The sequence below is a fragment of the Aegilops tauschii genome, chromosome 4, assembly GCF_002575655.3.
Source record: "Aegilops tauschii subsp. strangulata cultivar AL8/78 chromosome 4, Aet v6.0, whole genome shotgun sequence".
In the NCBI taxonomy this organism is placed as follows: Eukaryota; Viridiplantae; Streptophyta; class Magnoliopsida; order Poales; family Poaceae; genus Aegilops; species Aegilops tauschii.
The window spans coordinates 247,596,527-247,612,871 of record NC_053038.3 but is presented as its reverse complement, the minus strand read 5'-3'; the positions used below and the strand labels follow the sequence as shown (position 1 = coordinate 247,612,871).

Sequence of the window (16,345 nt, the reverse complement as noted above, 5' to 3'; positions counted from 1 at the left end):
CAGCCTCTCTTTTGCTTGTTGGGCCTGTGTTTGTGGAGTGAAGAGTTATTCGGCCCAAGTCGGCCTGTCAGCACGGCTGGTTCCCGGTGCACTATGTGTGCGGCCTAATATTTAGTCCCACCTCGCCCGCGGAGGGCGCGCTCGACGTGTTTATAAGCGCTGGCAACGCAGCCGTATCGAACTCCTCTGGTTACTTATTTGGGCGCTTATACACAGCATTCACTGCTCTATGCTCTTTGACCTGTGGGCCCATGTGTGCCCGGCCCCATGCATCGTGGCTCAGAACGACTCGCCTGCTGTGGGCGCAGATCTACTACAAGACTGGCTCGGGCCTGGCTGCATGAGGGTGGCCAAATTTTTTTCTTTGAATTTTTTGTCTTGCATATTTTTTCAAATGTAGGGGCGTGCACTGTAAATCATTCATGCACTGCATTGATCATGTTTCTGTACTGCATGTTGACATATTCCGCACTACATGTACAGTTCATATTTTCTTTTCGTGTTTTTGCTCTTATGTATCTTTTTCAAATGTAGGGGCGTGCACTACTTAGTAAATCATTTGTGCACTGCATTGATCATGTTTCTGTACTGCATGTTCACATATTTCGCATTCCGCACTACCTATACATGTCGCATTTTTCTTTTCGTGTTTTTGCTCTTATGCACTGCTTTGCTGGGTATGTGTGCACTGCATTCGACAGAGTCCTGTACTGCATTCATACACGTTTTGCACTGCATGCGTCCTTTTTGCACACTGCATCTTCATCTGTTTTGTGCACTGCTCGAATCTAATGATACATAAGCAAACAACAGAAAACAAATGATCACAAGCATTCTGTATGACAAGTTCATCCTCAGCAAACTAAGTTCAACAGAAAGCAATCTAACATAATCAAAGTTCATCATTACAAGCGATTCTGCATGCCAAGCAAACTAAGTTCAGCAAAAGCAAATGATCACAAGCAAACTAACGATACATAAGCAAATAACATAAAGCAAATTTGATGATAATTCTAAAACGATGCTAGCATTGTTGGCTCTTGGTCAGCAACATCTGCTTCTTCACCAGTTAGCATCTCCCCATCCCGAGCTGCTCCTGGTGCGCTTGTTGGGGGCTGCTCCTTCTCCAGCATTGCACGGCGAAGCCCGTCCTAGGTGAGGGTGATGCGGTTCCATATCTCGTATGTTGCGTAGGCGTCCTTTGCCGCATACTCGATGTGCCTCATGGACAGAGGGAGGGTGGCCCAGCGCCTGTGTTCGTCGTCGGTGATCTTCTTCTTCATGTTGTTGTAGTAGTCGTCGATGAGCATGTCGGAGACGTCTCCGAGGGAGTCCAACTCCATGGTTGCCTCGGGCACCCTCCACTCCTTCTGGATGTCGACGAAGTTGGCGACCTCCAGATTGATGCGCTCTAGCCTGGTTTGGTCGCCGTTGATGGAGAAGCCTGCAAAGGTGTACCTGGGGTCGGCGACGAAGTTGTCGAAGACGGTGCACCTTTCAGTGGCACTCAGTTGGAAGAGCAGCACCAGCTGAGTCTTGCCGACGGAGAGTTGGACGGGGCGGGTTTCTGCATCGCTTCTGGCTCGTTGTTGTACTCGAGATCAATACCGATGATCTTGTGGCGCTGGAGGCTGAGGTGGCGCTCGTACTGCGCGAGGGAGATCACCATCTGCTTCTTGTCGTTGGTGTGGATGACTTGCAACTTGGTGTTGCCGTGGGCCTCCACGCCCTTGTACTCGTGGAGAACGCCATCGCCGGTAGTAGGGCTTGGTGTTTTCTGGTGGCAGCGCAATGGATACTTGTGTTGTTGTCGATGAGAAGGCCTTTGGCAGGGGTCTAAATTTAAGGGGAGGGGCGGGGTGGCATGGCCACATCGGATGAACTACACGATCTCGCTGACGATGCGGTTGTGCAGATCGTGGGTTGGTGTTGCGTCTGTGATCGTGGGTTAGTGGTGATGGAACCGCCTAGATTGGGTGGTTCTATGCGAACGTGGTTTTATTTTATTTTTTATCAGTAATTTTTTTAACCACCACTTTTTGTGCGAACGGGCATTTGTCACGTTTATATGTATCCTACGTGTTCACGGAACTGCATTGGTTATCATACCGCACTGCATCGTTTATCAAACAGAACTGCATTTTGTCTATAGGTGCGTACTGCACCATTTTTTGCATGTCCTTGATGTAGCCCCTGGAAAAAAGTACAATGTATTCCGGAATTTTACAAGTATTTCGCTGTGGGCTGGACCGTGTATTTATTCATGTAGGTAATCCGAAACTGAATTGCATATTATAACGTACTACTTCATTTAACCAAATGCACTGCAATTTTCTAGAGCTGCGTACTGCATCTGTTTTTGCGTGTACTTGCTGCAGTCCCTAGCACAGGAGGGTGGGTTGGGGGCCCCCCAACATTTTTTTGTCGTGTCACTTATTTGAAGGTAGACTTTTTTTTCGGATGCGTTCTCTTAACACGCACGTTGTTTTTTAATTTAACTCTTTTGCGAACTGCATGTATTTTATTTTGTTTTACTGTCTTAACTTCATTGTTCTTCACAGAGAACTACATCATGTGCGTTTCGATGTAGTCCGTCTTATTTAGCCAGGCCGTTTTGGGCCGGCCCGTTTTATGTAACCCTTTGCCACGCGGGCCTCCTACGTGTCCCTCCCAGGCGATCCCGCGCTCCGCTGTCAGGGAGGGAGACCGAGAAGAATCCCCTCTCCTCTCTCCCTCGAGCAAAACCGCCGTCGCCCGCGGAACCACTGCCCTCAAGAGGTCCTTATTCCTGCATTCCGCGTCGCCGTCCGCTCCGCCAGCCCTTCCCGCTGCGCTCCCGCAGCCCTTTCCCGTCCGTTCCCATCGTCCCCCTCCACCCCCGCCGCCGTTCGTCCGCTTTTTTGTGGTATGTTCCCCTTGTCCACGGTCTTGGTCATCCCCATTGTATAGTTTTGTGATTCTAGTAGTTGCTGTTGCGTTTTTTGCTTATGTATTTTTTCCCTAAGTAGGCGATTTTATCTTGATTTTGAAGTCGATACTCGTGTGTGCTCTGTAGGCAGTGCAAGGTGCATCTAGGGTTTCGTCAGATTTCGCCGATTTTGTTGCTTATATCTGTCAGTTTGTTCTTGTGGTGCAGGCAAACGCCATGTCTTCGCCGAGCAGAGTGGGAGGAGGAGTTCAGGGTATGTGGAGTGCTTATTTTTGGCTTTGTTTATTTTGTTTGATGTTTATCTATTTTCCTAATTCATCCTGCATTTCTTATGTTGTGTTAGTTGTCAGCGTTCCTTTGCATTATTTGTCATGTGATGTTTTATAATTTCTGTTTCTGTTTTTTTAATCCAGTAGGTTATTGTAGTGGTCATAATGATAAACCAATTGGCTCTCGTTGTCCTGGTGGTAAGGATCATGTTGATGAGGGAGGACATCAAATGAATTCGCCAATTGAATCTTCTCCCATAAGTGTGGCCCCTCCTTCTGGTATGTGAATGTTTTGTTTATTTCGTGTATGGTGCTTACTTGATGTTGTACAAATTGGCGTTGCCTTGCTGTATCTAGTGCGGCATTTTGTTGGGAACAAACATGAAGTTAGTGTATGCAGCACTACATTTATTTGTATATGTGAACTCCACTATATGTATGTGTGAACTGCATTGTTGTTTTATTCAAGTTTTTTGTACAATGCATTGATTTTATTTAGCTTATGATTGGAGCACTGCATTTTATATATCCAAGTGTACTGCATTTGTTCTTTTTGTGCACTTTTTAACTACCATAGTTAAACTTCATTTTTGACGCAGTGTCTCTTTTCTATGCTGGGGCACCTGGGTTTGAGGAGGTTACTCAATTTATTGACCATTATTTTGCAGGTCTCGTCTTGTCTGAAACACAATCGCAGTCTGTTGATGGTACAGAGGAAGTTACACATGAGTGGATGGTCTAAGAACAGCTTCGTGCATATGAATTGAAGCAAAGCAAGAAGAAGTTGAGGTTTGAAAGTGACTCAAAAGAGTTTGCGGAGAAGGAGAAGCAGAGGAGAGCTGCAGATGGTGCCAAGGGTGCCAAATTTGTTAAAGTGAAGCATCCTGCTTTGCAGAAGAAGAGGATGAGTTATGTTGCTGAGGAATGTGGTACTCCTCGGCGGAGTCCACGTGTTTCTGACATGAACAAGAATCTTGGTAAGAGAACTACTGAAGCTGGTGGAAATGATCCTCAGCGCAAGCGACTACATGTCAGTGAAGGTCCCAACTCTGACGATGACGAATTTATGCTTGCTGATTCTGTGAGGGATGTTCATACTAGTAGATACAAAGACTGTGGTTCAACTAAGAGTCTACCCAAGCGTGCTCGTGATGATGGCGATGAATGTGTTGGTGCTAACTCTGGCGAGGAGGCGGATGTTGTTCCAAGGATTGTTGAAGTGGACTGCATTTGTTTCCTTCATTGTTATTCTATGTGTGTTTTCTCTGTCTCTTTTTTATGGCTAATCTTCTAATGTGGACTGCATTTTCCTTTACACGGAGGAAGAAGTCTAGTAAGAGCAATGCAACTGAAGATGATGCCGAGGGATATGATTCTCGATTTACCAAGACCGTACGTTTGTCGCTTCCCACTGTTTGCAAGGTTGCTGCTTTATTGAAAGACGCACACTGTAGCCATGTTTGGGATGCTGGATTCAATGTTGTCTTTGAATTGACAGTAAAGAAAAATGTGTTGCGCATTCTTATGTGCTATCTGATGGGAGTGATTGACCCTGCCACCATGATAATGGACTTTGGGAATGGCAGGGTTCTTGAAATCAATCGTGATGCAGTTCATCACATTTTTGATTTACCTATGGGACGTCACACTGCACCCATGCCTGCTGCCAGCGGCCATGATGACTCGTTGACCGCCCTCAAGGATGAGCTTGGATTTGACCTTTCAAAAAGTATAGGTGTGAAGGACTTGCTTGAGAAGTTGAAGGTGTTGGTGGAGGAAGATGATCATGTGACTATTGATCTTGCTGTGAAGGTGTTCTTCCTGATAGTTTACCAGAATTTGCTGTGCCCCGGGCCTGCAGTTCGTTTGGGTAGAGTTGCTGCAATGGTAGAGAACATGGATTATGCGGCTATGGCGCAAATGGACTTTTGCCAGCTTGTTGTTGATGAGTTGCATGCAGCTGTGGTGAGGTGGCAAATAGAAGGCATCAAGCAGAATTGTGCATAGCATTGTGCCATTGTCCCCCTGATTATGTATCTTGATTGCTTGAAGCTTCACAAATTTTTAGTTATGCACACGTTAACGCCACGATTGTCATACCTGACGACCAAGGACCTGATGAAGTTATACAATGAGGATGTGCTTGTCAAGGCAAAGATTTACTTGGAAACTGACAAATTTGGGAAGCTGCCGGTTAGTGCTTCTGAGTTTTGAATATCTGATTTAAAAAAAGGTGCATTCTTTATAAATCTGAACTTTCTAGTACTCACATGTGTACTGCTCTTCGCTTCTTGTCTTTTTTGCAGTGGAAGGCGTCAGGTGATATTGTGTACAACCGTCCTGCTGCAGTTGTATGTGGCAGCTCTGATGCGGGGCCTAGCACTCATGCTAGGTTTTATGAGCCTATCTGTTGCCAGCTTCCTGCCTGTGATGATGAGGTGCCACGTACTCGTGGTTTCATGGCTCGTCAGATGTTTGATAATAGAAGCTCTTCTAAACAGACATTTGTTGGCGGCAAAAAACACGAGGAGATTGGTTAGCTTCTTCTGAAGGTTTTGAAGTTGACTGAAGATTTGCCAACCTCTGGTGACAGGTTGAGGATAGTTGCTGGTTTTTTCCCTGATGGCCATGGCCCATGGGATGAGATATTGTTGCTGCTCACAATTTTGATTGTGGCATGGTTGAAAGCCTGAAGATTGCAGTGACGAATATTCGGTCTTCGTATGCTCAGTTGAGACATTCACAGGAAGAAAAATGCGGTCGATATGAGAAGGATGTTGAGCATATTTTGGATGAAATGAACCGTCAGGACGCTGGCGTCGGCGCTGATAATGTATGTTCTAGTTTTTTTGTGCCTTTGAATCTCTTTTATGTATTATGTGGACTGCTCATTACTATTTTTGTTTTTTGTGATAGGCTGGAGTGGAATCTTCTGGTGTCCATGGATCTAGGGACGATGGAATTGGTCAGGTACAAGTACTTCTGCCATGTCTGTTCTGGCATACGTCCCTCTTCTTGAACTTGCATTTTTTGCTTTCCGTTTTATTGTATTTTTTGTCTACTTCATGATTTGTAAAGTGTGTACTGGTTATGCATAGTTGAAGTTTTTTTTTCTTTTTTGGTCGTTACCATCTTATTTTCGTTTTTGGTTTGTTCTATGCCTGTAGACTGGAGTTGCTGCTTGTGATGTGCACAAAGATTACTACGATGGCTCTGGGAAGGATGAGGTCTTGGCTGATGCATCGTCCCCTCCGGATGTTGTAGCTGATAAGGTATAGTTGAATTAGTTTTTCTGTTAGTGGGTTGTAATATAATTTTTTGTTGTTGATATAAACTTGATGTACGCTGTTATGTTCACTCGTATGCATTTCATTTTACATATGTGAGCTGCAATAGTTTTACATGTGTGAGCTTCAGTCTTTGACAGAAGTGAACTGCAGTACTTTTCGCATGCGTGGTCCATAGTCTTTTACATACGTAAGCTTTAGTATTTAACATAACTGAACTGAAGCGTTTGAAAAGTGAACTGCAGTTCTTTTTACATATATGTGGGTTGAAGTTGTAGTTGTTTTGACACATGTGGGTTGCAATTGTTTTGCATATGTGGACGGCAGTTGCTCTGCGTATGTTGTCTGCAGTCTTTGACATAAGTGACTTGTGTGTTGTTGTGTTAATTATCCCCACGCTTATTTGTGTTATTTTGTCTTTTTAAAACTTTTCATAGCCTGGAGAAGAAAACGTAGAAGTTCATGTTGATCTGAACCAGGGGGTTGTGTTGTTGATGGTGGTGGCAGTGTTGATGCTTCTACATCGGTTGCCGTCGACGGTGCAGATCCTTCTGTAGCTCAGGAATCCATTTCCCCTAGTCAGCATGAAGATTCTGATGTTGGCATTGAAAAGCCGCTGGAGAATGTCATTCCTGCTGGTAGTGTTGCTGCTTCTCCTGTTTGTCTTGCGGCCAACGATGTTCCTGAAGTATCCAGAGTGGAACCTCATGTAGCTGAAGTATCTAAGGACGTTGCGATTGACCAGACTGTTGTAAATCCAAAGAATGCTTATGTTGCTACAGAAGGGCAGTCCAGTGAGGTTGTGGTGGATTCATCGCAACCTAGCCACGTAAATGTTTTGGTCAGCTCTGAAGAACAACAACATGAAGACTTTGGCACTGAAGGCAAGAATTTTGTTTCAAACAGTGCAGTTGAAGTTTTTTCTCATTCATTTTGTTTAATTACTATGATAGGTGTATTAGATGTCTAATGATAAGTGAAACTTGATCTTTTGTTGATGATTTTCAAAATAGCTAGCAGAATTTCCTTATCTTAATATTTGAACTTCATTCTTTGCATAAGTGAGCTTCATCTATTTATTACAGATGACGAACTTCCTGTTGTGACACCGTCAAGCATTGATCCAACCCTTCTGAAAAGATACAATGAGTTGTACACTGCTGTTACGAGGGCTCGGAAGGACAAGAAGAAGTATGGCTTTTTAGAAATTGTTTTGTTCATATGTATTTTCTAATTTCAGTATTTTACCCTTTTTCGTTGTTGTTATTTTTTTTAGTATCTTATGTTTCAGTTTTTCGTAAAAAATTCAGGGACATGGTTGCTTTTAAAACTGGAATGGCTAATATTACCATTGGCGAAGTTGGTCAATCTTTTTGAGATAAAGGGATGCTCACTACAGGCCTTGTAGATCTTGGGGTTTCTTTGCTGGTAGATAAGTTTAAGGGATCTCCGACGATGGTTGTCCCGTACCATATTTGTGTAAGAATGCAGAAATTTTTGTTTAATTTTATATTTTCTTTTTTGATTTCGTGTGACGACCTATTTGCTTGAGCACTATTTTTTTGGTTTTGTTTTGGCGGACAAGTATTTGGCATGGTGGTACTGTAGGCACGAGTGTTAAAATGATGTTCTCTTCAAAAGCCGAGGAGCGTGTTGATAAAAAAGATATGGTGAGTACCGTTTTTATGTGTCGAAAACCATATTTTGTGTGTTTGTTTTTATAGTGTTCTGTTTCTTCTTCTTATAATAATTTTATTTATTTTTCGTGCTCCCAACAGGTCCTGTTTACAACAGTTGATCCACCAGAGATGAGGGATGGCGTTGGTCATTATTGTGTAGTTCCCTTAAATGTGAAAGACAGGCGGTTTGAATTTCTTGACTCGCTCAATTAACCTGGCAGCCCTGATGCGATCAGGGTTTTTAGGAGGATGGTTAAAAATATCAAGCGTGCATGGAAATAAGGTAGCTCAAGTTCTGATGAGCTGCTAAATCCTCCTACACTTGATGGATTTGTGTTGAAACATGTCATTGTCCCAATGCAGCCAAATGGGTGTGTTCCGTACAGCCCCTCTCCACCATACTGCTCAAGTTTTTTTTCATTTGGTGAAACTGATGTTTTTTATTCTTTTATTGCAGGCATGATTGTGGATTCTATATGTTTGAATTCTTGCATACTTGGGATGGTGCTCGAGTTGCTCAGTTTGGGGTGGAGCACATTGGCTACATCAAAAAGGCCATGCTCTATAGTTGGCTCACATCGAGAAAGTGTTGACTTGATATAACATCACTTTTAATTTTTGCAGATAAAGGTTGTGTTAGTGAGCTGCATTTGTTGTAGACAAGTTAGCTGCATTTATTTTGGGGCAAGTGAGCTTCATTGTTCTTTATAAGTGGGCTGCATTGTTGTAGAGAAGTGGGCTGCATTGTTATAGGCAAGTGGGCTGCATTGTTGTAGAGAAGTGGGCTGCATTCTCTTCTTTAGTGAACTGCATTTTTTATATTATTGAGATGTATTACATGTTTTTTGGTTTTGTATTTTGTGCTGAGTGTTTTCGTGTTTTTTCTACATGTTTTTAGGTTTTGATGGGGGGCTTCATGAAGGCTGTACGTCACTGTTTGAGTCCCAGGGTTCTGATGTGGTTATGCAGGATTGTGCCCTTGAAATCTCTCCAGATAATTCTGGTTCTTTGGCTGGAGATGGTTTGAACACAGATGTGGCGCCTCGACCTGACGGTGGAAGTCTTTCTCGACATAGCTCTCCACACGATATATTTGATGTTGATGATGATGATTTTGTTACGCCGTGCCCACGCGTCACTAGGACTAGGAGTGCATCAATTAATCGTCCTCCTGTGGATGAGGCTGAAGTATTTTCGAACAAGAGGGCGGGTGAGAGGGCTTTTAAGTTGAGATGCTCTATAGAGAAATTGAAGCCTCTGAGGTTCAAATATATTGATGAGGCGAGGAAAATAAAGAATCTCGTTCTCAGCAAAGATTTTGTAACCAAATACCACGAGTAAGTTTTATGTGTGTGCCCTTCATCCTTTTTGTGTGCTTTGTTTTTAATTTTAATTTTATTGATCCCATCTGTGTATGTTTACTACAGGAACGCGTTCTTTATGGTGAATAGTCCTTTTGGTGATGTTGACAATTACAATGTTGACTATATCTATAATACATTTGGCAAAGGAGCTTTAATGGACTCATATCTCATGGATTTTGTCATCAATTACTGGAAGCAAGACCCTGAATTGGGTTTAGTTTATCGTTCTAGTGAACGTGTGCTTCTTTCACCTTTATTTATCACGGTAAACATGTGCTGCCTTTTTTCTCTTGTACTGATTTTTTCATGTCCATGCGTGCATGCTTGTTTTATTGTTTTTTCATGTCCTATTTTTGTTATTTTTCTGTGCAGTATGTTCTTCAAATGGAAACCTTTGTGAAGAGAGATGATGAATTAAACCCTGTGTTGCCAGTTGTGCATAGCCCGTTTGTTTTAGAAGATGCAGTTAAGCAGTTCAAGGTTTTTGTGAGCGTCGACGAAAACCTGTTGGACGCACAACTGGTAAGTCCATTGTTTTGCGTCATTTATTTTCTGGTTTGTTGCATTTCTTTTTATAGTTATTTTTGGAAAGTGGTCCTAGTGCTACGTGTCGAACGAACTTTTCATTTCATTTTGTTTTTTTATGTGGCAGATTATGATGCCGCGCTCCAAGGATGGTCATTATTCCTTATACACGATGAACCAGCATCGCCAGACGATTGATATCCATGACACTAGGAAGTATACTGGCCATCCTGATGTCATGACAAAGTGGCGCAGGACTGACTACCACTCAGATTGCACTGAAGTGGTATGTCATTTTTTCTAGCCAAGTGCAAAGCTTTTTTGTGTTTCTCCTACTGCATCTTTTTTATAAACTGCACATGCAATGTTAGCACACATAGCACCACACTTTTTTATATAGTGCAGTGCAACATATGCGTGACAGAACTGCATTTTCTCACACACCCCCAATCTGTGTAAAATATCTGTGTAAAAAAGTGATAAAAGGAAATGACCTCAGGTGCATTTAAAAGATGGACTGTCTAGACGTTGAGAAGAACTTTGTATTTTTCGGTTCGTCTAAATAGTTATTTGATCAGTGACGTGTGTTATTTTACTTTGTGCTTCCTTTTTTGCCAGATGAGGAGGATGACTCAGCTGCTGAAGGCGATTTATGGTGAAATTTTGTATAAATCTAAGAACCACCCTAACTTGGTTAAATTGGAAGAGAAGCCCACTTATCTGGTCGTGCCAACGCAGGGAACAAACGAGTGCAGAATCTATGTTCTAATGTTGACGCAGTTGTATGACGGCCAACGTCTAGTCGAGAAGATTGTCAAATCCGACGTAATAACTTCTCTGTTTCTTCTTTTCTTGTTACCTTCTTTATTTTTTGATTTTTTTAACTTTTTGTTCTTATGACAACCTTTTTTTAATCACTGGTCTGCATTTTTTAATTTTCTTTTCAGCCTGCTGTTGAAGATTGGAAGGCAGAGTACATGTTCCAGTTGTTGTTCAATCCTTCGAACATGTTGTATTATGAAGACATGCCGCCTGAGCTATGAGATCTGATTGCAAACTTCGGGCTTACTTCCCTGTCGCAGTCGCAGCCGCAGCCGCAGACGCAGTAACAGTCATTTGGCATTTGTTTTTCCTGGGTAAAAGCCCATGTATGGACAAGAACTAGGGTTCATGTTGTGTACTGTGTGCTGTCTAAGGTAGATAATGTATGAAAATATATTTTTCTGTTGTTGTGTTTCGTTTGCTTTTTGCAGAGCGAATATGGACAAATTTGTATGTGTATTTTATTATATATATATGTATATATTTTTTATTTGTTGACGACCATGTTCTGTGCGAACTAGCATTTGTCACACTTATATGTATCGTACGTGTCCCAGAAACTGCATTGCATGTGATGCCGAACTTCTTCGTCCAACAAAAAACACTGCATTTGTCTACAAGTTTGTACTGCACCTATATTTTTTGACCCTGCATTCATGTGTGTATTCCGAAACTGCATTGCTTATGATACTGCACTGCTTTGTCTAACCAAAGGCACTTCATTATCTAAAGTTGCGTCCTACAATTAGTTTTTTTTGTTTGTAGGGTAGGGGGAGTTGGGCCCCCCATTTTTTAGTTGTCTATAGGTTTGTACTGCATCTGTATTCCTATACTTAGCGCACTACGTGCGTTACCGCGAGGCCTTGCAGGGGGTGGGAGGGGGTCGTGCGAGGCCGAGCCCGGAACGAGCCGGAGCAAGCGGCGACGCGTCGTGCCGCGGTGCCGCATGCGTATGCATGTCCGTCACACCCCTCCGCCTAGATGTCTATCTTAGGGGTGTGGCTCTGGGGTTGCGTTCGTCCTAGGGTTGGAAAAACAGAATGTCCGCACTATGCCTGTCAACTAAGCGCACTGCGTGCATTAGCGCGAGGCCGAGCAGGGGGGTGGGAGGAGGCCGAGCCTGGAACGAGCCGGAGCAGGCGACGACACGGCGTGCCGCAGCGCCGCATGCGTAGGCGAGTCCGTCACACCCCTCTACCTCCCTCCCTATCTTAGGGTGTGGCTCTGGGGTTGCGTGCGTCCTGCGGTTGGAAAAACAGAAAGTCCGCACTGCGCCTATCAACCAAGCGCACTGCATGCGTTAGCGCGAGGCCGAGCAGGGGGGTGGGCGGGGGTCATGACCCCCCTCCCCACCCGCCCTGCGAGGCCGAGCCTGGAACGAGCTGGAGCAGGCGGCGCGCGGCGTGCCGTGGCGCCACATGCGTAGGCGAGTCCGTCACACCCCATCGCCTCCCTGTCACACCCCGTGCGCCTGTCAACCAAGCCAGGGTGTGACGGGGGATTCTGCCGGTGTAGTCAAGTGAAAAGATTCGCCAAGTGGAGGAGGCGGTTTGACTCGGCTAGCCGTGGTACTATTCCTGATTGGCTGGAAAAAACAATCATCTAAGCGAACTGCAATGCTTTATTGACAGCACATCTTCCGTCCCATGCCTAACTGCACATCGGACTGCATTTTTTTAGGTGGGAGGGTATTGGAGTTGCTTGCTAGTTGTGCATCGTTCGGCTTGTTTGTTTTGGGCTATGAGAATTTGTTGGGTCCGTTGGGGTGTAACACGCATTCGGTCCAAGCCGGCCTATCAGCATGGCTGGTTCTCGGTGCGCTGTGTGTGCGCCCTAATGTTTAGTCCCACCTCGCCCTCGGAGAGCGCGCTTGACCTGTTTATAAGCGCTGGCGAGGCATCTCTATCGAACTCCTCTGGTTACTTCTTTGGGCACTTATACACAGCGCTCGCTGCCCTTAATTCTCTGACCTGTGGGCCCATGTGTGCCCGGCCCCATGCAACGTGGCTCCGAACGACCTTCCTAATGTGGGTGCAGACCCATTACGAGACTGGCTGGGGCCTGGTTTCACCTGGGTGCTCAAAAACATTTCCGTATCTGAGGCATTTTTTCTTTTGGAGTATATATATTTCGTGGTAGTACAAATGATGTCATTTGTACTGCTTGCACCAACATTGCGAACTTCACTGCATGTACCAAGCCTGTGTGTTGTGCACTGCACGAAAGTGACTACAGCCCCTCTCATTCTTCATTTAAGCATGTACTGCACTTCATGTGTACACTTTGTGAACTGCTTTATATTTCTTCGATGAAATGTATTCATCTTTGTTTAGAATGGTCTGCCGATTATATTTCTTTGGAAATATTAATATTAATGGTCTTTTTTCTATAATAACTCTTGTGGACTGCATGTGGACACATGTGTACTGCTTATGTTTACCATTGTGAACTGCATTCATCTTTCTTTTTTAGGTATGATTTGTAGTCAGAGTACTTAATTTTTTTTGTTTAACGTTGTTTTTAATATGTTTTGTATCTGTGTGGTATGTTTTGGTATCACACATTAAATTTTTCAAAGTTGTCTAGATACTTGTTCTAATACGAACTCATCAATCATTACCTAGTGCAAACTAAGTTAAAAGCAATTCTGCATAACAAGCAAACTAAGTTCAGCAAAAGTAAATGATCACAAGCAAACTAACGATACATAAGCAACCAACAGAAAGAAAATTTGATGATAATTCTAAAACGACATTGTTTTTACAAAAGAAACGTTTGATATGAAGCAACAGACATAATCAAAACCTTGCTGGCATGAAACAAGGAACAACACAACTACTAAAGTAAAATGAAACTAAACATAGCCCTGATTATTTCTAGTTGATGTATTGGATTACAGCCATGTTCTTCTTCTTCTTTGCTTCTTTTTCTCTTTTTGCCCTGTCCAGAAACATTGTGACATCGTATATGATTCTCCATGACTCATATGTTGTGAATGCATTTATTGCTGCATACTTGATAAGCTTGTCTGGCAGCGGGCAAAATCCCCACAGAGTATGGTCCTCCTTGCGGTTAATTTTTTTCTTCATGTCATGGTAGTGAATGTCTATCATCCTGCTGGCAACATCAGCCAAAGACTCAAACTCCTTTTTATTGTATGGGTCTCTCCATTCCACCTGAATATCAATGTAGTTGTCGGAGTTGATCTCCAAGCCAGATAGCTTTAGCTTGCTTTTGTCTCCTTCAATGGCGAATCCGACGAAGGTGTACTCAGCAGTCATGAGGAATTTGTCTAGTTCCATTGGCCTGCAAGATGTTTGTATAGACTGAATATAGTTTATTTTTTAGAACCAGCAATGTTTTTTGTTTTTTCTAAAACTGAAGTGCAATATGAATACCTGAATCTGTTGCAGTGAGTAGCTGCTAATACTTTGTATAACATAACTAGTAAATCTGATAATAGATTGCATAAACAATGCATGTTTGTGCATGTTTGTATTCTTGAATTGAATTTCATACATGTTTTATATAGTAATTGTGCAGTTTTCTATTGTTCAGGCAAATAATTTGTATTTGGTAAAACAAAATAAAACTGTGTGTATCGCTAGATCATATAATTCAAGAATTGAACACATGAGTTACATGGAGCCAGATGAAAACTATCAATGAATTCCTATGCCATGCATTTTAAAAATGAGAACCAAAGTTTAAATAATGGCAATTGCGATGAAGAAAATTTAAATCAATATTGACAAGCAATAGTACAGATTGATAGTTATTCTGACATGTTTTAGCTGCAGAGATGTGGTAGACAAGGCATTCTTTTTCTACGCATCGCTGGAGCACTGCTGCCCGCTGTGGCTTCACGTAGTGCGTGTACTCGAGATCAACACGGACTAGTTTGACGGGCATTCTGTCGAGCTTCCTCCCGAGCGTGGACAGCATCTTGTCCACGTCTTGACCCTTGCTTGTGCAAACAACGTGGAGCTTGTGGTTGCCGTGGAGGTCGACGTCGTGGAGCTCCCTGGTGTACCTGCGGCGCTGCTTGTACAGAGGTGCATCCGCCATGAGTCTCTTCTACTCTCTCGTGTTTGTTCCGGAGAGGGAGGTTAGTGAAAGGAAGATTGGAGAAGAAGATGCAATGGAGTTTTTGGGGGGACGAAGCAGTTGTGTTTTCTCCTCTGCTCTCCTCTGCTCTCCATGACAGGACGTGGGAGTGGTGGAGCGGGGTGGTAGCGTGGTGGGGCTATGTTTTTAGTTACATGGCAACTGCAGAGAGGTTCTCCTATGAGGAGGCTGTCTTAGTGCATTGGAAATCTGGAACGTCGTCGCCTCTTTTTTCGTGACAAGTTCAGGTATGCACGCAACTGTCAGAAAATGTGATGATTGTGTTTTTGGTGAATTGTCCTAGTAAGTGCACTTCTTTGCTATCACAACAGAACTGCATATGTCCACATAGTGTACTGCATGCAAGTGAAATTTAGTTTTCGTATACTTAATTATATTGGATCATGATTCATACAGATGTACGCACATTTCGTTTTTTATGGAGTTCTTTCTTTTTTTCTCTTTTTTATATTTGATGGTGATGCAGCTTTTGTGTGGATGGAGGGTATTGTGGGTAGGGGTGTCGGACTGCTTTGCTTAACTAACAGGGCTGCATTCTTCATTTTAGCCATACTGCAATGCAGTAGAAAGAGAACTGCATTTGAGAAATAAGAATACTTTGTGCTTCCACGTGAAGAACTGCATTGTTGTACGTCGCGGACTGCATTTGTACGTTGACTTCGGGCTTCCTGTGTTTTATTTATTAGAGCGAACTGTAGTTTCTGGCAGTGCCCACTGACGGTGTCCTGGACTAGGGGGTACTCACCACGTCATCTCCCGATCTGTTAGATTGGGCCGAGGACCCCCATGGTCGTATACTCATGGGCCAGTTCGGACAGCTGCCGCATACAAGGAAGATTCCACAAGACTTGGTGATCAAGACAAGGACTCCTCCCCACAGGCGTATTCGGCTAGGACTCTTGTTATCCTAGGCCTCTGGTGCATTATATAAACCGAGGCCAGGCTAGTCGATAGACATAACAACAATCATAATCATAGGCTAGCTTCTAGGGTTTAGCCTCTACGATCTCGTGGTAGATCAACTCTTGTAATACTCATATCATCAAGATCAATCAAGCAGGAAGTAGGGTATTACCTCCATCGAGAGGACCCGAACCTGGGTAAACATTGTGTCCCCCGCCTCCTGTTATCATCCGCCTTAAACGCACAGTTCGGGACCCCCTACCTGAGATCCTCCGGTTTTGACACCGACATTGGTGCTTTTATTGAGAGTTCCGCTGTGTGATCGGCAAAAGGATCAATGGCTCGACTGCAGATCAACTATGACATTGGCTTCTTTGTCACCGGCTCGACTGGTCACCTTGGCTGGACCAAGGGCTGCACCCTACCTCCGATCGTCATG

The 16,345-nt window shown here is 43.6% G+C and overlaps 2 protein-coding genes across 2 annotated transcripts; both read right to left on the bottom strand.

The window, feature by feature from the left end:
• Positions 1-1,151: 1,151 nt before the first annotated feature.
• On the bottom strand, positions 1,152-1,669 carry LOC141021798 (uncharacterized). The gene is made up of 2 exons (XM_073497647.1): positions 1,596-1,669; positions 1,152-1,494 (listed from the first exon to the last, which is right to left on the bottom strand). The coding sequence occupies exons 1-2, from the start codon at positions 1,667-1,669 to the stop codon at positions 1,152-1,154; spliced, it is 417 nt and encodes a 138-aa protein (XP_073353748.1).
• A 12,082-nt stretch (positions 1,670-13,751) lies between these two features.
• On the bottom strand, positions 13,752-14,943 carry LOC109774640 (uncharacterized). Its single transcript, XM_020333385.1, has 3 exons — positions 14,661-14,943; positions 14,274-14,328; positions 13,752-14,181 (listed from the first exon to the last, which is right to left on the bottom strand). The coding sequence occupies exons 1-3, from the start codon at positions 14,941-14,943 to the stop codon at positions 13,752-13,754; spliced, it is 768 nt and encodes a 255-aa protein (XP_020188974.1).
• Positions 14,944-16,345: the final 1,402 nt, after the last annotated feature.

Bases quoted from the DNA above. Each gene is read 5' to 3' on its own strand.
- LOC141021798 (XM_073497647.1), bottom strand. From the start codon at position 1,669: ATGGTGATCTCCCTCGCGCAGTACGAGCGCCACCTCAGCCTCCAGCGC. The intron at 1,495-1,595 runs GTACAACAACGA...TGCCACTGAAAG, and splicing joins ATCATCGGTATTGATCTCGA to GTGCACCGTCTTCGACAACT.
- LOC109774640 (XM_020333385.1), bottom strand. From the start codon at position 14,943: ATGGCGGATGCACCTCTGTACAAGCAGCGCCGCAGGTACACCAGGGAG. The intron at 14,329-14,660 runs GTCAGAATAACT...ATCTATTATCAG, and splicing joins CATCTCTGCAGCTAAAACAT to ATTTACTAGTTATGTTATAC. The intron at 14,182-14,273 runs GTATTCATATTG...AACATCTTGCAG, and splicing joins ACTCACTGCAACAGATTCAG to GCCAATGGAACTAGACAAAT.